This window comes from Hyposmocoma kahamanoa, unplaced genomic scaffold (genome assembly GCF_003589595.1).
Source record: "Hyposmocoma kahamanoa isolate Upper Pololo Valley unplaced genomic scaffold, ASM358959v1 84, whole genome shotgun sequence".
NCBI lineage: Eukaryota > Metazoa > Arthropoda > Insecta > Lepidoptera > Cosmopterigidae > Hyposmocoma > Hyposmocoma kahamanoa.
The window spans coordinates 3,227,335-3,252,493 of record NW_020654229.1 but is presented as its reverse complement, the minus strand read 5'-3'; the positions used below and the strand labels follow the sequence as shown (position 1 = coordinate 3,252,493).

Below are 25,159 nucleotides of genomic sequence, written 5' to 3'. Positions count from 1 at the left end.
GTCAATGACAAAACGGCAGTATTCAACAGGTAATTTACATATATTAATGATTTTTTTTTCGAGCTGAGGGCTCGGCTCTTAGATACCTATGGATTTTGAGTTCGTATCGGACTTTTCGCGTTGACGAATATATAGGATAGAAAACATTTACAGCAACACCACAGCACAAAAACAAATAATAAAAAAATAGTAAAACAAAAAACAACGACGCAACTTAAACAACAAACAGACAATACAATTTGAAATACTGTCATTAGCGCCGCACAAGAAAACCTCAGCCCAAAAACAAATGATTAAAAAATAGTAAAACAACGACGCAACTTAAACAACAAACAGACAATACAATTTGAAATACTGTCAATAGCGCTGCACAAGAAAACCTCAGCCGAGACTAAGCTGTAATGCTGGCAAGAACTGTAAGATGCTGTTACTAATTAACCTTAAAATTGAATACGTACCGAACGTGTACACCGCAAAAATGAAATAAAGTAAATGAGATTCTGGTTGACATTCAAAATTTGATATTTACGAGGTTTAAAACTACAGCAAAAGTAAAAGAACAACTTTATACTAAAGGTTATAATACAGCTTCTGCTTACTTGAATTGACAAGAATCTGTGATAGTGACCTGTTTAGCTCTTGCAGGTAATCTCAATCTAAGATGTTTGAAATAAATATTGTTATTGTTAAATGTATTCAAATGTATATATAAAGAGCAACCCCTAGAGGTTTTCTCTTCGCTGGGGACTCTGCCTCTCGAATGAGCAGTAGAGTTTAAATGCATGTGACGATTTCAAAAGTAATTAGCTTATCTATGAAATAAAGGTAATTTGAATTTGAATTTCCAATACCTCTAAACCTTGTATAGTACATTGTATGCAAGGCATTGTACCTTATGTGATTTTGTTATATACTGTTACAGGTATTGCAGCTTTCTAATTTACTAATAAAATAGAAATCCGTTTAGTTCTGGAATCTGCTTAAGATAGATATAGAATGATGCTCTTAAATATAGAGATACTTAAGAGCAGTTTGTTTTATCCCAATTATAATTGCTTCTTAATTTCTTTTTAACGGAACAACCTGTATCTGTATAGATAACGTCGAACCGATTATTTAAAAAGCAGTTTCATACTCATACTGGTCACATTGAGACGTTTCCTCAAAGATGTTTAAGTGTATACTTGTATTATTCGTGATTAATAATTATGTATTTGGATCTAAACATTGGGGAGATAAACAGAAGTTGACAACTGTAGCTTCATGGAAACAACTGAGTTATTCTATTGATGGAGTTATTTGTAAGTAAATATAATGCACTCTCTATAATATCCAGCATATAACCAGAAATAGAAATACAGTAAGGGCCATACATTCCTTGTAACTGATCAGTGATACATCACTTATAAATATCAACTCTCGTTTGCACTGAAATATAGACAGCGCCAACAACTGACATGTGTGTACGTCGCCGTATAGTCCAAAAACATTCTTTATTTATTGTAATAAAGATAATATCTCTAACAATGGTGTGCTGTTCCATTCGGTGGTGTGGGGAAAAACAGCGAAATATCTAACTGCCTCCGTGGCCGAACGGTTACCATGCCGGACTGCCACGCAGAAGTCCCAGGTTCGATTCCCGGGCCGGGAGAAATATTTGTATGGCCTACATTTATTTCTCTCGTGAGTTTGGGTGTAATTTGTGGTTGTCTATGTGTGTGTGTCCATGGCACCCGTGACACAGGGTTTCCCTAGTGCGGGGCTATGTTGATTGTGAGCGTTATTATTATTATTATCTGAAAATTTTGCAATCTTAAAGCGGTGTAAACAACAGTATATTTTGGAGCCGATAATTTTGTAATAATTTTGTTATATTGTATTGATATGTGATTGCATTTATGTTTGATGACTCATGACATAGTCGCTGCCAATCATGTAATTTTATTTAGTCTTTTTATTTTCTTTTTACCTTAAAGTGTGCCACTATGTAGACTATATGATAGAGCTGTGCACAGCTGTTATAGGAGTGCAAATTTACTTTCTATTATATATTATCATATCTAATATTATAAATATTTATATTAATTTGTATTCTGTAGCTGTGCCAAGAAATAAATAAATAAATAAATAAATAAATAAATTATTATTATCTAATTACAAAACAAACTGAATCAAATTTCATCAGTAATTAAATATTAAATATATAATTTTGCAGTTTTTGTCCATTATAGCAAAGCTCAGGTTAACTGGTCGATTTGAAGTGAAATAGACGACACCCGTCAATTGTTTCGAACTCGGGCTGGCCAATCGGAGTGCAGTTGTCACAGTAATGATACGGCAGAATAGTTTTCAAAAAATTAAATGATGTTTCGTCTCTATTTCTGGATGTTATATACTCGATGCATTTATCTGATGTGTCGTGTCGTGACACGTCGGAACGGCAGCGGTTTCATGCACACAGCACAAGCCGTCACTTCAGATTGCGACACACTAATATAAATCTAACTATATTAAATGTATGAAACTGTAAGTCCAACTATGTGTCCATAGATGTGTATAAATAAATTGAGGTGAAAGGGTTTATCCGGTCGCGCAGTTAAGCCCATCAGCGACGATTTTGAATCGATTTTTTTTGGATCGTAATGGATCATATGCCTCTAAAATTCTGTATAGATCCACAGATCGGACCGCATGCTTTTGACATTTTACGTTGTATTCAACCTGCAAGCAGATGTGCAAATATTGGATTTAATTATAATGGATTTAATGTCTAGTCTCTATAGTTTCAAATTAATGTAATAAATACATAAATTCCAAGTATTCTTTATTACTATAGAAGGAATGTGTCAAAAGCCGTTTTGCCGATAATATAAATTAAAAGTATGTTAATTTAGTAATTTATTGAAAATATTACACATATTGAAGCCGTTATTCTTATAAATTACTTCATGGCAACGAGATTGGTATAAAATATTCATAACTTTTGCTCTAGTTTGCCTTTGAATGACTTCATCCCGTCTTTTAAAATACAAAGGATGAGAATTGACAAATACGCAAATATCCCTAATGTACATGCATGGCAAAGGCATTATTTAGATAGATAGATAGATAGATAAAAGCTTTATTCACCACCATGACATCAGATACATGATATAGGCATTAACTTATATGTATATAACAATAATGATATTCTTATCTACTAATATTACACTTGGAAATCATGGCAGTGAAAAAGGCGCTGGCTCAGCATAAATGACGCGGCTGCCCGCGACGCTGGTATTCTGCCAGGACCCTATAGGATAGAGACGCCACTCGCAATCCAACAAAAATCCGATTTAATTTTTAAATTATTAATTTTCAATCTTCTTCCTCCCAACCTCCACACATAATACACTATTTGCAGTCCTGAAACGAGGTACAGCCAAGAGCATAACAAGCCCGGCATAACAAACCTTGGACCTTGGACCGTTCCTATCGCAAGCGGCACAGAGTTGAAATTAAATCTTAAATCTTAAATGTCAAGCATGACGCGCTCCCGACCCTGACGTGGACAAACAAGAGACAACCGCAAATACCCTAGCCACTCATATCCCCAATTTTTGCAAATTTAACAGATGCTCCCGCAGCGTTAGCTTAAACGTTTTTTTTGAGATTTAGGTAGCCTTTTGAAGTTACCGCGGTAGGCTACTGTCTTCGAACCACGCACTGCAATTCGCTCGAATACACTTCTTCTGGACCCTAAAAGCTCTTTGCCCCACAGTACAAGACCGTAGCTGAGCAACGAAACGTAGCCATGATAGGCCGTCAACGCAGCTTCTCGAGAAATAGTTGGCCTTACTCTTCGTAGAACGTAATTTAGCTTCATGCAAATCTGCTCATTGTGCTCCTTCCAGTTAAGGTTCTTGTCGATTGTTATCCCAAGAAAGTTAAATGTGTCATCTTTGTCTACAATATCAGGGTTGTAATTCATTTTAACCGGTATGGGATTTGAGTTATAAGATCTAAATGTCATAACTTTCGTTTTACTCATATTAATTAATATTCAAGTCATTAATGTCCATCCAACTTATTACGTCTGATAGTGCTTTATTTATATCGGTGTTAACACCGATATAATAACTTAATAACTTTTAAAAGTTGCTTTGTTTTGGCATTCTATTATAAGAGTTGTATCGTCAGCAAATTGTATACAATCATGATCAATAGCACATGAGAGATCGTTAATGTAGAGTAGGAATAGTAACGGGTCCAAGACGCTACCTTGCGGAATTCCATCATTAAGTAGTCGTTTTAAAGTGCGATTTAAAAATTTGTTTTTAATTCTACTTATTTCTGTATATTGAGTCCGATTTTTTTTACAAAATCGAAGGCTTTGGTCATATCTAGAATTGCGAACATTACAGGATTAGAGACGTTTATGCTTTCCGTTATAATGCGTAAAAACTCAAAACATCCAAGAGTTGTAGAACTACCTTTTCAAAATCCGAATTGAGAGTGATGTATTATTTTGTTTTTCTAAAAATGCATTCAGTCTGGAAGGCAGAGCCCTTTCAAATAATTTGCATAGAGTTGGGATTAATATAATTGGTCTATATTTGTTTGGGGTTTCACAACAGAAGTTTTTAGCTGTTCTGGAAAAAGTTCATCACTAAACGATAAATATAGAACATCTGTAAGTGGATGACAAATGTAAGTTGAATCAATTTGCTTAAAAAACGCATTGAAAAGAATCGATACAAAAAATCGCTAAATCGCATACACATAAATCGATCTTCATAAAAAATGGAATCGTTATGTGCATTCCTATGACCTTAAAAAAGTGTCCTTAAAAAATATTGTTGAGTTTCACACCAATGCTAGCACGCCCTATAAATTTGCCCTTTTTGTGAATACACCTTGTGCACGAAGTCAGCACCTCAATATACTTTCTACGCACCCCTCCTCGCCGACACTGCATAAGTCAAATATTACATAGATATTCTTTTCAGATTCCAAAGATACAGATGACAAAAATGTACCTAACAAAAGCAACAATGGAACGGTGAAGTCCGAGAAATTCTTTATACAGTACAACAATGTACCTTCTGGCGTGGAGTTGGATAACAACAGAGTGTTTGTCACAGTACCTAGGCGACAATATGGTGAACTTTTTTCAAATTTATTATGCATTATACCAAAAATAATCTAGGATGATTCCTAGGACTGTTCATAAAAATCTACACAATATAACCTTGTAACAACGTGCAGTAATTTAAGTATTTCATTAACTATTTTTATAAGCCTCGCATTTAAATTAATAGCCTTTGTTTAAGTAAGTACTTTAAATTAAGGTAAAAATAACACCAAATCAATTTTTATTTGCGAGGAACGAGGAGAAAATCACTTTTTTCCTAAAATTGATTAATTCTTTATGACATCGTGCAAAGGTTACTTCATTACAATGCATTTGTTAGAGATGAGGCATATCGATAAGTTTTCGATAATTTAATGAATACTATACTATGCACGTGTACCTATTCATTCTTAAAGTATGAATTTTAATCATAGGCAAGGAATACAATAGTCAACCTATTTTATTTTCATAATGTGCAGGTAAAGTAAATCATAATTCATTGTTTCATGTGGATTAACAGATGTGTTACATAATAGTATTCCAGCACATGAACCCTGTAACAGCACTACAACGATAATAACTGAACTAATTATTAATCTCGTATACAAGCTGTGGCAATAATTATTACAATTATGAAATATATCAAAACCAATATAAAAATTTAGATCACAATAATTAACATTAAAAGTCATAAATATAGTGATACAATTTTTTTATCATTCAATTAATAATTTATGGTCACAGTTGCACAAAAGAATCTTTGAAGAAAATAAATTATTAACACAAAAGAATCGTCCTAACAAATGTTCTTAAATTATGTTAATATTATTATGTCAAAAACGTGATAAAAATTAAGGTATGTCACCAGTTGAATAATAGCAAACGTCAATAATATTTTTTTATTACTTTTTATTGCAGTTAATTTTCCCTCTCTCCTCCCTTTATGCGGAGGGAGGGTGGGAAAATTAACTGCATAAAAAATTATCAAACGGAAGCGCAGCTATTTTGCACGATTTAACCTACATTTCTATGTTCGCCATTGTTCTTTTTTACCATGGTAAAGAACAATGTCGACCAACGGCGGACACGAAATATATTTTTATATATTTCGTTAATATTATAATAGATATAATTATAATAGATATTTTTGTTTTTAGGAATTCCCTCAACCATAAACTTTATTCTACCAGACCAATCATCTTCGGTATTGTATCCATTCCCAAGCCCACGTTATATAGAGCAGTTCGTCTCTGTATACAGACCGAGAATCGACGACTGTGGACGCATTTGGTTTGTCGATACTGGATTATTGGAAATACCTGGTAAGTAATACCATGGAGCAATAACTGAAAATGAATGCCAATCTCCATACCACAAGATCGTACCTCAGAAGAAGATCAAAATTCCGTCTTATATTTAGATGGCGCTGATCAATAGACTGAAATTAGTTTATATTATGTAAATGACCGTGGGTATCAATTCAATCATCTAAAGTCCTTTTTTTATAATATCAAGTGACGGGATTAACAAGTCGTGCGCCTGATGGTAAGCTACACGCCTGTCCATGACAGTTGCAGTGCCACTCAGCTCTTAAAGTGTGAGGCCAGACGAGCGTAATTTTGTGAGTTGTGAGTTGCGTTTTTTCGATTGCGCAGTTTGCGCTCGACCGATATTCGGTTGGAGCGCCAGACGAACGTATTTTATTCAGTTGCTTTTTAAGCGTTTATACCAAAGTGACCCCTACCTCCACCCGCGCCAACCTGTCACACGATGCGACCGAAAGTCAGTCATCATTACGCCCGTGAGTCGACAGAGAACTCATTTTGCGTCGACGTGTTAAACAAACCGAATGCAACGCAAACTACGCAACTCAAACTACGCGACTCACAACTCACAAAATTACACTCGTCTGGCCTCACACTAAATCGTAAAGATCTGAGGGGCACTGCCACTGCGCCCGACACCCTGACATAATTCGACAAGTTCCATGTGTCTGTAATTTCGCCAGCTCAAACAAAGTCAGTTGTTTTTCCTTGTAATTTCAAATATTGATAATGAGACAAATATGTGCGTCAATAGATGGCATTGTGTGTTACAAAGTAATTTATAAATTAACGCTACCTAATATGGGTAGATGGCGGTAATCGTAAACAAAATAGAACAATAGCCGGCACTATCCATAAAAATCTATGCAATAACCGCCATCAAGTTAATTTGTTTGTTATCACTAGAAATTAGAGAGGCCTTGATAAATTGCAGCTCGTCAACGTAAAACAAATTACTTACAAAAATAGCTATTTCGTACTCGTCGCGACGTCGGTCCCCGTAGTATCCCCCCTCGATAAAGCTATTAATCCACATTTAGCTGTCAAATTCGAGTGATAAACCGCCATTTTAAAATTTTATCACAATAGCGAACATGGCGAGCACCGCGACGTCACATTTTTATAGCATCGCGAGCGCCGGCGACCAGTGACTGCAAAAGATTAACACAGTGCCAAAAATGGCTGTAAGGTCACAGCTGAATTTACAACATTTGCACAGTAATTTCATCAACGTAAAAATTGAGCGTGACAAACGAGATGAAAAGACATTTTTTGTTTCATGATTTTCGCGGCGATGATTAAATGACAAAGCTATATACACAATTTTTAGTCGTTGTCCTCGTTTTTCAAATGTTTATCAATAGTTTATAATCAAATAAGCAAACTTGGCTTTATCAACTGAAATAAATATTGTCACAAGAAGGTTCATCACACATATTCTACCATGCTACGGCCACTGGTGTATCAATACGTCCTTAATACGACTAGGCTTTCTTGTATCGCGACTGGCAGTCCTCTTGAGTGATTGGACCAATACCAATTAATACATAATATTGTCATAGTTCATAAATAAATTGTCTTTGCGAAGTTTTAAATAGACAACTACCGTGAGACTCGGACATATTGACTAAAGTAACAGACAACTCACTTATTTAAGTCGAATAGAATGCGAAATTATAAATAAATTAAAATGGAAAACAATGTTAGTAACCACATCAGTCGTTAAAGCAGTACCGAGGCGTGAAAATTGTCTTTAGTGAAGCCGAAGCAAAACAAAAAACACTTGTCTTGACAAAATGGCGCTTTACGACAATAAAACACAACACTTAAGCACACAAGATACTAGTACACTTTATTTCACTGGTTAATTATTTTACACGTAAAATTGATTTATGTGGACGCCTCGCCACTGCGTTATAGGAAGATTATTTACTCGCTGCAGACTCGACTGTAAATCATCGGAGTGGGAAGTCGATATTCTGGTTTGTCTCTCACCTGCTTAATGACGTACGTACGTGACGTGACGTTATCGATATAAAACAAATCGATGTCAAAATTTGCATTGCATTCGGTGCGCGTTCGGAAACGGACGCGTCCAATACGCAGTGAGAATTATTATAATTCGAGTTTCGCGTAAGGTGCAATGGGTTCCCAACAACTCATAGACAATGAGCTTTTGGCGTTTGTCCAACACGCCATCTACACCATGGACGAAGTCAGCATCGTGCAGATCTGCAAATCCAATTTTAACGAGGATGAGATTTGCAGTGGCAAGATGCTGTTGTTCGAGAGCCTTGGCAAAGCTGAGCAGCCGCCATCTCGCCGGAGGGATGGAGGCGTGAAGAGTATCCAGGATGTTATCACACTCCTGAAAGAGACTGACCCGGACGACGTGCCTACATTCGTGGCGAAGAAGCTGCACAATCTGCCTCCCGTCACGTTCGACCACGTCGATGTTACCAGACTGCTGAAGGGTATCACTTCCCTGAAGTCAAGCCTGGCTGAGTTGCAGTGTAGATTGGCTTCAGATAATACCGTAAGTGAACTGCATGCCCAAGTTGCGTTATTAAGCAACGCTGCTTCGGTATGTATGTCGCCTGAAGTCTCTAATGTAAACACGCGTCGTGGGGCGCAAAATACATTCACCAACAGTGTCGAGTCGGCACAAATGATTGCGTCACCGATCGCTGCTGCCGTCGCGTGCGATGGGCCGCGCCCTGCTGCCCACGCCTCCGCCCCGGTGGAAACGTCAGGCGTATGCATGTCTGTAGCCGCTTCTACCAGCCGACCCGCCACTTCGAAACTCGAGAGGCAGCAATCGGCTAAGAGTAAAAGTAATCCCCGTGTGCCTGTCTCCAAAGTTGCAAAACCACAGAGGCAGACGGATCAATGCGACGAAGACGGCTTCACAAAGGTGGTGAAGAGGAGGAAGAAGCCCTCCAGCCGTGACCTGTGTGGCACCGACAGGATCGAACTTTTTGCTCCGTTCGGCAACACCGATGACGCTGCTGTACCTGTCGCGACTACATTACTCCACGAAGTCTGAGGAGATAGTGGAGTACATCAGGCTCAAAGCGAGTCCCGCCACAACGTGAATTTTAATTCGCTTGTGGCGAGAGTGCCGACCGAACATCTGTCGACCTTTATGAAGGAAGAATTTTGGCCGAAGAGTGTCATATATCGGCGATTCCGCGGCCGGTTACCCGACACCGGATTGCGTTACACGTCGCCGAGTGCAATTCGTGTTTAGATTAGTTAGAAATAGTGTTTTATTATATTGTATGTATGTTAGTCTCTAAGGTATATATAGGCCACGTGGCCTGAAATAAATGTCTAAATAATTTTTTTTTAATGTTTTTTTGACGAGACGAACAAGCATGCGTCTAGTGGTAAGCGACACGTCTATCCATAACAGTTGCAGTGCCACTCAGAACTTTAAATCGCAAAGATATGAGGGGCACTGCCACTGCGCCCGTCACCCTGAGACGTAAGTTGACAAGTTCCATGTGCCTGTACTTTCACCAGCACCCCTATTCCTTAAAACCGGAACGCAGTACTGCTCTCATTACTGCTTGGCAGCAGAAATAGGTAAGGCAGAAGTAAGCTCTACTGCTGCTACAAATCGCATGCAACCTGTGCTTGTTTTTAGGAGAAAGAAAGCAAGTTAAGAAACCAACCATCTACGCCTTTGATCTGAAAATGGACAAGCTAGTGGTGAAGTATGAACTCAAGGACACTGATCTGGTCAACGAGAGGACACCAGGAGGTAAGCACTGTTACTATGCATTTCAAAATTATACAGTACTAATTTCATCTCTCTACAATCCGGATATTATAAAAACATTCACTTCACGCTTTTTTAGAAGCCTTTAAACATGGGACATAATTCCGCCTGTTACATTGAACGGCTCCATACCAGGGCTCCGTCACTCGCTAAAGGTTGCCCGATAAGTTTTTTATCAACAACCATCAAACAATCGATGTGTCAACGAATCCCCACAAAATCCGACCTATTCCATTAGTCCCTACCAGCTGTCCCCCCTGATGGGGACAAGCGCTCTTTTTTCCACTCTAATAAGTGGAATTTCTTTTATATTGAAATTTTATTCAATATGCTGCCATCTTGCGACCAGTACCTGGACTACGACGAACGATTAACATCTGAACGAATAGATAAATAGAAAATTGAAAATTTATTAAAATAAAATTTACTGATGATTTGAAATACGACTACGGATAATATTTTTGGTGCGACTGACATTTTTGCATCTCGCCCATCGTTAATTTACACCGACACGTGACGGTTCTCCGACGACTTGGTGTAAATGAACCCTTAACAGAGATGGGCAGTCCACAGGATCCACAGGATTGATTCTAACCCGATTTATATCCGGAATTAACAAAACGCCGCGTTAAAACCCGGACTTTCCCATCGCTGACCCTTGTTCATTATTTCTTACAGGTTTAACATCAATAACAATAGACGTCTCACCTAACTGCTGTAACGACGCATACGCATACATTAATGACCTAGCCACTTCCGGAATGATAGTGTACTCGATGAAAGATAATGACAGCTGGCGAATTGAAGACCCCAGCTTTAAATACCAAAGCAGTGCTGTGAATTTTACTGCGGCTGGTAAGATTTTTAAATTACTCTCACCTGTGTGACTCAACTAGCGTGCCTCCAATGCCGAATTGAGAACCTTGTAGTTTTTTGAAGTCGGTTAAAAATAAGTCACAACTCACGGAAAGCACATGTCTATCTCTTCTATTAATTAAGTAAGAAGTATTAATAAATGCTATCTTTTATTATACATATCTTTTATGTATACATCTTATTAATACATGCTATTACAATTTAAATGAATACTTTGATGACAAATAAAAATAATAACATAACATTTGAATAATAAATAAATGTTCATTATATACTATGGTGTTATGCTACTGTAGTAGCACTACAGTGGCATGGCATGACTTTATAGTATATAATTATATATCTATAATTATAATCTAATTAAATTCAAACTTTCAAGTGACATAATTCTACTCATAATATGACGTATTTCTTTATTATTATATGACTTTTTTTAATATTATTATTTGATAAATAACAATTTTAATTAATAATTGAAACCTCGACCTACCTCTGCTGTTATTGTTATCCCTAATAAAGGGCTCATATGTGTAGCATTATTTTAAATTTAAGACATGTTTACCATATGAATGCAATAAATATATTGAGTATATAATAATTTAAAAATTAGTTTTTAAGTCTCCTTGCTACACCCTGACTGGGTCGTGTACCATACATAAGGCCTTTTTAAGAGTAACCTCAAATGGCTTTGGTCGATTTCGCATAACAGGAAAAACTTACACAACAAACTTACCTCGAAACTTTACAAGAACACCGCAGCATTCAATGGGTACTTTACAGACGCCAATGATTTCTTTTTTTATATCAACCGGACTAAATAGAACACGTTTAGTATACGATACGTTTTTCAAATGGCTTTAACGTCGTTGGTGAAAAAATAAATTCTGAAATAAAGCCAGTGTCCCTCCCGCACGACCCAAGCAAAGTGAACCGTATTAGTACAGGAAAAAAATTGAATTCAAGCTGAGGCAGTATCAATTCTTAATGTACATATGCAATATAGAAGTAAATAAATTTGCTACCTGTGCAAAATGTTTTACTTTAAATAAGACGAGAGTTAAAAATAAGATGACTTGTTACGAAATTGACCCATGTAAGTGCATTCATTATTGAAACACACTTTGGATTTTTATTTCAGGCTATTTAATAACCTGGCAAGACGGTTTATTCAGCATTGCCCTATCAGAGCCAGATGATAAAGGCAAAAGAACGGCTTACTACCATTCCCTTGTATCCACCCAAGAATTTGCAGTCGACACTAAGATCTTGAAAAGCGGAGTGCGAAACCTTAATGGAAATAGCATGGTGAGAAATTTAATACAATTTAACTAAGGTAAAGGATTATTTATGAGGAACTGTATACGTTTCTACAATCAGATTCCGGAGATTATATTAAGATTATCATTTCGTAAGTTTAAAACTTACATTAAAAGTATTTTAATTGAAAAGTCATATTACAAAATTGAAGAGTATGTTTTAGATAAAGAAGTATATATAAATAACGCACACACTCAACATAGCCCCGCACTAGGGGAAACCCTGTGTCGCGGGTGCCATGGACACACACATAGACAACCACAAATTACACCCAAACTCACGAGAGAAATAAATGTAAGCCATACAAACATTTCTCCCGGCCCGGGAATCGACCTGAGACCTCTGCGTGGCAGTCCGGCATGGTAACCGTGCGGCCACGGAGGCAGTATACGTATAAGTATGGAAAGACAACAAGAGTCTAGATTCCACACAATTATGATTCAAAGTGTATTCCGTAGCATTTAAGTTTATTTGAAAAGAGCAGTCCCTAGAGCAGTTTCTTGCTCATTCTTCTCTGGGAGGTCAGCATAGTGAACGAGCAGTAGCTTAAAAAGTAGTTTTAAAAATGACGTTTTCAAGTGTAAAAATTGTACCTATGGAATAAATGATTATTTACTTTGACTTAATGATTATCGCTAACAGGTTTCTTACCACATTACGATTTCTTTTTATTTTCCCGATATTTCGAACGGTTACACGCTCTATGGTCGCGGGTTGACTGGCCAGGCCAGCGGCAGATGACAGCCTTAAGAACAGACACGCCTGTCTACCCTCTTTTTTTACTATTAACCCATTTGATTTTAGGCTTAAACCCGTTCTTAGTAGCGACACCTGGCGAGCAACGCTAACATTACGGCGCGGTATACTGGGTACCATCAAGTAGTGTGTGGTAAATTCGCTAGGTGGCGCTATAAATATCTATAGGTAGATGGTTCATATTGGGAACGCCCAGAGGGCCCCGACGTTGTATAAACCGTGATCCACATTGCAAAAACTCTCTCTTTTTTTGCTTTATCTCTGGCTCAACACGATGCATGAAACCACATCTCGGCAGTTTTATTCCCTAAATTTCGTTCCAGAATTTACACACATTAATGCCCGAAATCGAAAGCAAAATCTATTTACAACTAAATATGTGTTGATAGAGTTTCTTCTTTTTTGCAACGACTTATTTGGGAAATATGCTTTTCTAAATTCGTCTATTCTGGATGTCGTGGATAATGCCCCGGAGTGAATTCCATTGCTCTCATAGTACAGGAAATTCATTTTCTTCTTTTTTTATTGAAATCTAACGGCTTTGGCATATGCCATACTTCAAGCCGATTCTTCATTTTCTTTTCTACATTTTGATTTTACTTTTCAGTTGGGTTTTCATTATCTTCTTCTTCTTCATGTGCCATCTTCTAACGAAGGTCGGCAATCATAATGGCAATCTGAACGTTGGACACTGCAGCTCTGAATAATGATCGGTTGCTTCTATAGAACCACTGGCATAAATTTCTGAGTCAGGATATTCTCCTTGTTCCTACACATCTGTTTCCTTGTATTTTGCCTTGGATTATTAATTGTAATATACACATTGGGTGACATGACTTTGGGTGTAATTTGTGGTTGTCTATGTGTGTGTCCATGGCACCCGCGACACAGGGTTTCCCTAGTGCGTGGCTATGATTGTATTACGTTATTATTATTATAGTTTGGTGTCAACGTTTCAATTATGCGTACTACTCAGAAGTGAGCCTTGTTACATGAACCAGACTACCTATCCAGGTTATCTGGTTCGCCTAGAAGATACCTGTATACTTCACCTTTTAACTTGGATAAGTTAGAGGTAAAGTATACAGGTCTCTTCTAGGCGAGCGTGTGCCAACGTTGCCCACATATTTTTAAAACTCGTTTATGCGGATAAGAGTGTACGCAGGATTGTTCTTTAAACCGCTGATACAGAGGCATCTTTTCTAAATCTTCCAGCTCCTAGGCAACCGAGGACCGCTAACTCAAAGCGGTTCCCATGATTACCATCCCGAAACCAGAATTCTATTCTTCGCCAACGTCGCTCAAGACGCCATTCTCTGCTGGAGAACAGATACTGCTCTGACAGAAGATAACGTTGGTATTGCTGCACAGGATCGGAAGAAATTGGTCTATATTTCTGGTAAGTACAAATCGCAGAATATAAGCTCAATTTACACTGCCGCATAAGGGAATGGAACTAAATTTTTTTAAAGAAATTGTACATATCTTATTGTACTTTATATTAATTATATAACATACAAACTAGAGCGACTCTGTAGCTGCGGGATTTTTTTAATGCCAGGTGACGGGACGAAGAAGTCGAGAGCCTGGTGGTAAGCGACAAGCCTATCCATAACAGTTGCAGTGCCACTCAGAGCTTTAAATCGCAAAGATGTTAGGAGCACTGCCACTCCGCCCGTGAAACATAAGTTGACACGTCCCTAAGTCCCATGTGCCTGTAATTTCACAAGCACTCTTATCGTTCCAAACCGGAAACCAGTAATGCTCACATTATTACTTGGCAGCAGAAATAGATAGATATCATGGTAATACATCCCAGGACGAACTCTACAAAACCATACAAGAGATACAAGAGAGTGTGTGAGAATTCTCCAGAAGACTCAATCTGTTTTGGCTCATATCTAGTTTGTCCGTTATGGCTAGCTTTAGAGGTGATAAATAACGTCACGATGAAAAAAATCACGATGATCCGCCGTCAAACAGTATCACCGTGACCCGAAGGAACGACGTTCCAAAGTCCCATAGGTGTTCCTCCGTTCCAATAGCTATCCCCGTCACTCACATGACGACATACGTATTTGATACAATGCGCGATCTCCGTTCCGTGGTGACTGAGCGCGCCACTCGTTGTAGTTCTCTTCAAATCGGGCCATTTCGGCGATGGGAGTGAATGAAATAGGATGACTTTCTTTGCTCACTCACAAGGGTCGTAGGTGCTTATTACTACTAGAAAAGGCGGATGAAAAAAATCTGCAGCAGTTATTATAAACCTATTTATGAACAAAGTGAAATATTTTTGTATATTTGTTTTACTATAGGAAGAGTTGGTATTTTATATTTATGTATAATGTACTTTGTGTATTCTACTGGAAATATAATTACATTACATTTTATTGCTATTTTTAACAATCCAAAGATTCGCATTAAATAAGTAACAAACAAAATTACATTAAATAGAAAATCAACTTTTTGAATGGAATTGAAACTTATTACAAAGGTAGTAAACACTTAAATCATTCTATAAAAAACGGCTATAAGTATTAGAAAGAAGCCGCTGGCTAAAACCGTATATCGTGATGTAAGTTATAGACGTGACAAGGTCACGGAAGTAACAGTCGTGACAAAATCACGATGATTTATTATTGTGATTTTTTCGGAACCGGAACGAAAGTCACGGCGGCGATAGAAATGTAACGCTATTCCCCATGTCTAGCTAGCTTACATCCTAATAAATACGTTAGGCGATTGTAAGCTCATTTTACACTAAGAGAGTACGCTTTATTTCTAAAAGGTTGTTTCTAAATGTTTAAATATCGTGCAATGAGATCAAAGCACTCTCTGCGTCTACTTCACACGCTTCAAAACCTACGCAACCACGATATCATATAATGCATATATCATATCATTACTACGTACGATACTGTGCGGTGTCTATATTATGTAGAATATAATATGTAGAACAATTGTATAGAATACATAACTTTATTTTTAGTTATTATTATTATTATTTTCTTTTTATTACTATTTTCATCAATCGTTTCATCTTCAATTGACGTTGTTTGCGATTTGTGCGTGCGATCGACCACGGAGAGCTCGGGTCTCGGAGTCCGGGTCGGGCTGAAAATCAGGGTTGAAATCATCGCAAACTGATTTCAGCATTTTCCTAAGCTCGTGTCTGTCATACACATGCTTTATTCTTCCTATTTTGATTTAATTCTTTTTATTGGAATAATTTTTTTTTATAATTACAATTATTTCTGTAAATTGTAAAAAAAACCTATTATATTTTTCATTTCGGTAAATTATTATTTTTTTGTTTTGTGTGTGAAAATAAATGGTTTAAAAAACCTAGCAATATAGAACCTCAAGAAAAATAGTTCAACGCCATCCAGCGGTGTGCGACGGAACTTCTAGTGTTGTACGTTACGTTATTTTTTCTTACAAAAAAATACCTAACGCAATTTTCATTATTTTCAGATCTTAAAGTGATCAAAGATGAAGTATGGGTGCTCGTGAATCAAATGCCAGTATTTATTTTCTCCACTTTGAATCCTGATGAAGTCAATTTTTACATACACAAGTAAGTCAAATCGACACGACATAATGGGAACAGCTAGACACGACAGTCGTTCAACGATAAAATAAACGTTCACGACACAGTCACGACAAATAGTCGTGATATGGGTTACCTATCAGTAGTCCGAAATGACATGTTCCAGAAATAACATTTGGTCGAAATTTCATAACCTCGAAAGTAATTTTGAGAGCAAAATGTTTTTTTCTTTTAAACCTAACCTAACCGAACCTAATCGTGTCTGCGATAAACATTCAACATATCCTGAAAACACAATCTGTTTCGGTATAATTCGGTTTTCGGTGTAATGAAAATTCGAACAAACGTTATTTCGGACAAAAAAATATTCGACTTCGTGATAGGTTACCCGCGATATGGGAACATGCTAAACGCGACAGTCGTCTAATGATAAAACGTTACGACATAATGGGATCGCGCCCTAAAGTGACAGTATTTCCCTGAACGAACTCTTTTACGAGGAGCTATCATCGTCAATATTATCCACAGCCTGATTTCACCTAATAAGTATAGGCCTCCCGAAATTTGTGACATCCACCACGGTCCTATGCTAGCCTCATCCATTGACGCCCCGCGACGCGTACTATGTCGTCGACCCACCTTGCAACAAGACGCCTGACGCATCTTTTGCCCATTCAGTCAACGTCTTGCTCCACCTGTCATCACCTTTCCTTGCTATGTGTCCCGCCCAATCCCATTTGAGTTCCATGATCCGAGTTCCATCATCTTGGACTTTCGTCTGTCGTCGGATCTCAACGTTCAGAACTCGGTCCACAAGGCTGATGCCGAGCATGGTGCGCTCCATGGGTCTCTGTGCCTCTCTCAACCTGTATACAATCTCCTGCGTGAGCGTCCATGTCTCGGCACCATACATCACGGCGGGCAGAACACATTGATTAAACAAACGGGTCTTCAGATACTGTGGAACCTTATCCAAATAACAGGAGCTCTACTGCCGCTAACCTAGGTGGTCCTTAATATGATATATGTATATAGGAGTATTTTATGCGATGAAGTGGGAATTAACTGTATGAAATGATCTACACTATAACCCGTTAATTATGTTACCGAAAATTCTGGAACCGGTGACCGACTAAAAGGCATTCTAATTCGGCGTGTCTATTGTGTTAAATTTGGCATGCGGTAAAACACTTCCGGGCGTACCTCTTTCGGGACGTGCATTTGAAATTTAATTACCAAAACACTGTAAGAAATAAACGGAAATGTTTTTATTTTCAGGGCCAATATACGTGATTTAATAAGAGGTACTGTCTGTGACATCGGGCACGATAAATGAAACTTAATTGAAGAATTAAAATTCATGTAAATAAATAATTGAAAAGAATATTAAATTGTGTTATTTTTTTATTGTCATTAATTCATTCATTTAGAGGCATTCTGTCGCTATGACACTATAGCATTTTCTCGCTAGGGGTAGAGATGGTATCGGGCAAGGAGATGGTATCTGAATAAAATACGGTTATTTTAATCACTTCTCTTATTAGTTTTTTATTTATTTATTTATTGTCATGATGTTCGCCGCACGACCACTATCATGGTGGTCACGTGTTCACTCAAATGTTTTTGTGAAATTAATCCACTAGTATGTTAAAATTATTAATACAAAGATATTAAATGCGAACACTTAGAAAAAAATCCTTCGATACAGCTGGATTTGAGAGGGTGCCAGACGGTATGTCAACTACACCACGGAACGAACTAATGGACCTTACGAATTTAAAGTGACGGTACCTCCTGCTGAGTGAAGAAATAGATTTTTCACGGATGCCGCGATGGCGATGACCCAAAAATGACAACCTCCTCAAGATGGTTACCTCCCCAGTGCTTGAACTCTCCAGCAGAAATGGGCGTTCCGCAGGACTCAATACTTGGACCTTTTTTATTTAACATTATAATTGATCTGCCATTCTTTGTTAGAGACCTTTGCAAAATAGTACTGTTTGCTGACAATACACCCTTAATTTTTAAAACAGACAGACACACAACAGAGACACAAACAATTTATTACTTAATGCCAAGAAGACAAAGTGTATTAAATTGGAATTACCTAATGTAAGACGAACTAGTTCAAATATAGAAATAAATGGAGAAAAGTTAAATATTGTTAACAAAGCAGTCTTCTGCGGAGTACCTTAGATATTAACTTCAATGGTTTCCGTTATATCTTCCCTGACCAACAAATGAAGCTCTGCTGCATACGCAATCCACAGAATACGTGAACTTACCGGTATTGATACTGCTATAATAGTTTACTTTAGTTACTTTCATAGTATAATGTCCTACGGAACTCCTATGTGGGGTAAAGCGGCAGATATCCAAACCATATTTGTGTTGCAAAAACGAGCGATTCGTTCTGTGTACCGTTTAGGTTCTCGGGTTTCTCTCGGAGAAAAGTTTAAGGATACTATTATTATGACTGTGGCATCACAGTACGTTTATTCAATTAGATTGTAAAAATATAATTACTTGCGCATGCAGGCTTTCTCGCCGTCCTGTACGCACCTAATCGTTTGCAGCGGCGGCGCTGCTTTGGACTAATACCGCTAACATGTCAGAGGCAGCATTTAAACTCTTTCGCTATGATCTGTTTCGACTGCCAAGCAAAAATTGTATATAATAATTGGTTAGACTGTAATCAATGTAAACGGAGACATCATTACTCTTGTCAAAATATCACTTCGGCAGACTTCAAAGAACATGGCGAACAGTCAAAAGTCACATTGTTTAAGTTTCATTCGTTCGCTGTTTTTTTTCTTTTTTTTTAAATAAATAACGCACACACTCAACATAGCCCCGCACTAGGGAAACCCTGTGTCGCGGGTGCCATGGATACACATATAGACAACCACAAATCACACCCAAACTCACGAGAGAAATAATTGTAGGCCATACAAATATTTCTCCCGGCCCGGGAATCGAACATGGGACCTCTGCGTGGCAGTCCGGCATGGTAACCGTTCGGCCACGGAGGCAGTTAATTGTTTATTAATTAAAAGTTAATTGTTAAATATCTTGAGTTTGTCATTACGGACGAACGTTTGACTTTAGCGCGCGCGCGGATATATTGATACTTATCGCTTGTTTTGCCGACGGTGCATTTATTAAAATGTTGCGTTCCAATTGTAATGACCAGTTACTGATTTCGTCGTATGTCATGGGGGACTGTGCAGTGGGACTTATCATTATCATTGTGCTGGAATCGCTGAATCCACTTATAGGAAAATGGGTCTGGAAAAGAAATCTGCCTGGCGTTGTGTGACCTGCCGTGCAGCATCTCCTAATGAGCAATCGCAGGGTACTTCCTTGGCTGAACTTAAAGGGAAATTAGGGAGTTTCGAGCTGATTTCGTGGGTTCGATTAAGGAGGACCTTCGCACTGCCTCACAAATTATCGGACCTAAATTCAAAGTGGAGTGACCTCGTAGTACATGTTGGCGGAATGGATGAGCGTTTACAAGTTGAAAGGTGAATTTCACTTTTCGAAATTCAATGGCACTTTTGACTGATTTTTGTAAAACCCTTTTTTCTTTTGGTTTTAAGTTCTTAAACGTACAAATAAGTTCAAGCAATGTCAATAATTATAAAATCACAGAAGTATTTAAGTTAAATACAACAAAAAACGATATTTTAGCTCACAGGAATGAGATTGCAGTAACACGAATGATTTTCTCATAAATATAAATGAGAAAGACAGCACAGTAATGAGAAATTATTATTACAACACACATTTTGTCATTCACAAAAGAACATTTAATATGTAACAAATATTTTAATATAACTTCCTGTATCAAAATCCTTCTCATCCGTGTAAGACCATCTATCTATCTATATGTAATTAATAAATATATCTAAATAAGTGTTTTGTTAATATCATATAAGCTTTGTTGTTCATCACCACCATCAACATCATCATCATGATCACTACAATCATCATCGTCATCATCACCACCATCATCATCGTCACCACCGTCATCATCACCACAATGACCATCTAATTGTTATATTTCAAATAAATGTTTGGCTTAAAGCAACTATTTGACTTAAAAGTAGACAAGAATGAGAGCGACAATAATGTTTGGACACATTTTTAATTGTCAAGTGTGTAAAATATGCTGTACCGTTATAAAAGTGCATGGGTTTTAACGTTCCCTTTGTCTAATTGATGTACAATAGAGTTTATTAAACTATTACTTAATACTTAATAGATAGGTCCTCGTGATTATTAGCAATTTAAATAACTACGTTCTCGTGCAAAGAAATTACAGACAGAATGTTACAATAGTTACATAAAAATTTTCGAAGAAAAATCACAGCTATTCCGAAATATTTTTGGAATTTTATTAAATCTAAGTTCTGTCCTAACTACATTCCGCCTCATATGACCTTTGGGGACTCCTCTTCTACTGATGGCGAAACTATTTGTAACCTTTTTAACCGACTTCAAAAAAGGAGGAGGTTCTCAATTCGACTGTATGTTCTTTTTTCTTTTTTTTTGTATGTATGTTACGCAATAACTCCGGTATTTGTGAACCGATTTTCATAATTCTTTTTTTGTTGGAAAGGGGGTATCTCCATAGTGGTCCCATTTTATTTTGAAGAAAATCAACCACCTCAAAGGGTGGCTGTTCACGCATGAAGATTCATTTTTATAAATAGCGCCTGACTTTAATTTAGGAGCAATTACTTTTAGCAATTATTTAGTTGATTTTGCTATTTCTCCGATTCAAGGCGTTTTTCTCTCTCTTTGAGTAGTGTCGTAGTGAGAACCTATTTTTATTATCTCCAGTATCAAGTCCTGTATAGTGGCGAACTAGGGGATATTTCAATGAAACTTAGCAAATAGATGTAATTCCACGTACTTTTGAGGTCGGTTTTTTTAGTACTCTGTACTGAGATTATTAATGACTATTTTCATTCCGTGTTTATTCTAGCCGGTCATCCTATCAGCTCGTCTACCCTTACCAAAGAATCAAATCATGTAGAATCTTTCATCAATGTTTCGAAAATATTTATAACAGATAATCTATCGAGTTCTCAGGCGTAAACGATTGAGGATTGTCCAGTTAAAAACAACATGAGAAAGAAAGATTGGGAGGCAATAAACCAAGACGTTTCGTCAATATTGCATTCAAATAAACAGCCCAGACCGAATCTTACTCGAGATGAATATAACGCGCTGAAGACCTTCCGCGAAGATCCTGAATTAGTCATCCTCCGTGCAGATAAAGGTAACGCGACCGTGGTCATGAATACGTCAGATTATAACAGCAAAATAAGTGACTTACTATCGGATGAAAGCACGTATAAAAAGGTGAAGAAAGACCCTACCATCAAGATATTAAAAACAACAACTAAGTTAATATCTAAGCACTCCGATACGCTGAAACTTGATGTAAGTTAGTTTGTACCCTGCTGCGTAAAACCTCCAAAACTGTATGTGTACCAAAAATGCATATGGCTGACACCCCACTCCGTCCCATAGTTAGCCAGATTGACACACCAACCTACAAACGGGCTCAACACATGGCAAAGGTACTGTCACCATTGAGAGGGAACACTTCTACACTCTGTGAAGGATTCATACCATTTCATCAGTGGAATCAAAGATCTACGGTTAACCTATGATGACACCATGGTCAGTTTTGATGTTCAATCGCTGTTTACCAACCTACCAGTAAAAGACTGCATTGAAATTGTACGTAGAAAGCTAAGGGAACATAATATGTCAATTGAATATGCAGAATTATTAGAACACTGCCTAACATCAGGCTATGTGTTGTGGAATAATGAATTCTACCTACAAATTGACCGTATAGCGATGGGATCCCCGGTATCGGTGATAAACATGACGTAGGACAGTACAGACCAATTTCTATGTTATGCATTATTGGCAAAATCTTTGAAAAAATTGTAGTAGATGATCTTAGTATTACAGTATCCCGTTACGTATCACAACAACAACATGACTTCTTCTGTGGCAGAAGTGTTGATACTAATTTAGTGTTATATACCGATTTCCTTCTTAATGCGCTTGATGCCGGCTATCAGGTGGATGCTGTGTATACCGATTTTTCTAAAGCCTTCGATAAAATTGGTCACTCGACACTAATTAAAAAACTTACACCGACTTACATCGATGGGTAAGTTTCTATATCTCTAATGGAAGTCAAGATGTGGCATTAAAGGGTTATATTTCTAGATTCCTCGAAATTTCGTCAGGCATCCCGCAGGGCTTTCATTTAGGCCCATTTTTATTCACAATTTACATTAATGACGTCGGTTCTTGTTTTCATGAGTTGCGTCATCTGCTTTATGCAGATAAGAGAGAAACACACATCTGATGACTACAAAATTTCCTTTGGAGACTTTAGCTCACTTTTGGATTCAAAACTTTGTAAAATAAAGCAATCGATCACCGAAAAAATCAAAAAAGATTTTAATGAGCAGGCAAAATGTTGACCCAATCCTTACCCCCATGCGCCATGATAGCAGACTTTAAAGTTCGGTGGAACCGTTCGATCATCCCGTTGCTGGCTGGGTGGTAGGCTGTAGTCCTTGCGTGCTTGATGCTGTTCAGTTTAGCCAAATTCTGGAAAACCTGTGACTCAAATTGCCTACCCTGGTCTGTTACTGCTTTCTTAGGACAACCAAAATGCGAAATCCAACCGGAGACAAACGCGTAAGCTACCGTCTCTACCTTGATGTCCACGATTGGTATAACTTCTGGCCATCTGGTAAAACGGTCAATGATGGTGAGACAGTGTTTAAGCCCCAAGAAATCAGCAGGGGACCAATCAGGTTCATATGGATGTCTGCGAAACGAGCATCGGGTAAACCATAATCCTCCAACGCGGCTGCGGTATGCTTAGTCACTTTAACTGTCTGGCATGGCATACATTCTCTCACCCATGAGCGTACATCTTTTCTGAGACTGGGTCAGACGTACCGGTTACTCACAAGTTTGATTGAAGCCTGGGCGCCAGGATGACTCAGTGAGTACAACGACTCAAATATCTGCCTCCTATGGGTAGCTGTAACGAAAGGACGAAGCCTAGACGTAGAAATGTCGCAGTAAATGTAACTGCCATTCTGTGGAGGAAACATAATACGCGTGAGCGCCACATTTATGACAAATAAATTCTACACTAACCGGTTAATTATATTACCGAAAATTCCGGAACCGGTGACCGACTAAAATATAATAACGCCTTCAGAACGCTGCTGCAGCTGCCACGATTCTGCAGTGCGTCTGCCATGTTTGCTGATGCTCGCGTCGACAGCTTCATGGCACTCTTAAGGAAGAAGTCGGCGTCTTTATCAAGCAGAATACGTGGCAGCAGTAACGGCCTACTGAAGACTATCACCAAAGGGAATGAGTGCCTCGTGATGCGACGTTTAATAACAACCACAAAATCCGTAGTAGAATATACGTACTAACCTAATTATAAGCTATTCTTCTTATTGACACTTCATGGATCCCTGTTGTCCGAAGTAAAGATTTATTATTATTATTATATTATTATTGTTATTAAAAGGCATTGTAATTTCTATTATATGTGCATGTACATTATGTCACATTTTGCATACGCTAAAACGCTGCCGGCAATACCTCTTTCGGGACATGCATTTCAAATTTCATTACCAAAACACAGTGAGAAATAAACGAAAATGATTTTTTTTCCAGGACCAATATACGTGATTTAATAAAAGACACTATCTGTGGCAAACGGCGTGATTAATAAAGTTTAAAGGAGAATTAAAATTCTTGTAACAGAAATTTGACAAACAAACATATATCCTATAATCTGAATTTATTTTAAAACAATAAATTATCACAAATAATACTAAACTGTGGTTCCTTAGATGGCGCTACGGCTGCTAAAAAGTCATTCAAAACCAAATACAAAGATCCGACAACAAGCACATAGAAAAACTCGTGAGGTCCGCTGGTTCGTTCCGTGGCTTAGTTTGCATAGCGTCTGGCACGGTTTGCTAGGAGGCGTCGGTTCGAATCCGGCTGGATCGAAGGATTTTTTTCTAAGTTTTCGATCTTTGTATTATTATATTTGTATTATTTAACTGCCTCCGTGGCCGAACGGTTACCATGCCGGACTGCCACGCAGAGGTCCCAGGTTCGATTCCCGGGCCGGGAGAAATGTTTGTATGGCCTACATTTATTTCTCTCGTTAGTTTGGGTGTAATTTGTGGTTGTCTATGTGTGTGTCCATGGCACCCGCGACACAGGGTTTCCCTAGTGCGGGGCTATGTCGAGTGTGTGCGTTATTTATTTATTATTATTATTATTAATAATTATAACAAACCAGTGGAGTAATTTCACAAAAAAATTATTATTAATGTCAATTGTTCAACTTTTTG

At 37.7% G+C, this 25,159-nt stretch overlaps 1 protein-coding gene across 1 annotated transcript; it reads left to right on the top strand.

Moving 5' to 3' along the window:
• The first annotated feature begins 1,131 nt into the window (after positions 1 to 1,131).
• LOC113234494 (L-dopachrome tautomerase yellow-f-like) lies at positions 1,132 to 18,092 on the top strand. Its single transcript, XM_026469830.1, has 9 exons — positions 1,132 to 1,301; positions 4,989 to 5,141; positions 6,271 to 6,435; positions 10,088 to 10,204; positions 10,901 to 11,077; positions 12,237 to 12,403; positions 14,387 to 14,570; positions 16,649 to 16,751; positions 18,003 to 18,092. Exons 1-9 carry the CDS (start codon positions 1,169 to 1,171, stop codon positions 18,058 to 18,060), a joined length of 1,257 nt encoding a protein of 418 aa, XP_026325615.1. The 5' UTR covers positions 1,132 to 1,168; the 3' UTR covers positions 18,061 to 18,092.
• The last annotated feature ends 7,067 nt before the right edge of the window (positions 18,093 to 25,159 follow it).

Bases quoted from the DNA above. Each gene is read 5' to 3' on its own strand.
- LOC113234494 (XM_026469830.1), top strand. From the start codon at position 1,169: ATGTTTAAGTGTATACTTGTATTATTCGTGATTAATAATTATGTATTT. The intron at 1,302-4,988 runs GTAAGTAAATAT...TATTCTTTTCAG, and splicing joins TTCTATTGATGGAGTTATTT to ATTCCAAAGATACAGATGAC. The intron at 11,078-12,236 runs GTAAGATTTTTA...TTTTTATTTCAG, and splicing joins TGTGAATTTTACTGCGGCTG to GCTATTTAATAACCTGGCAA.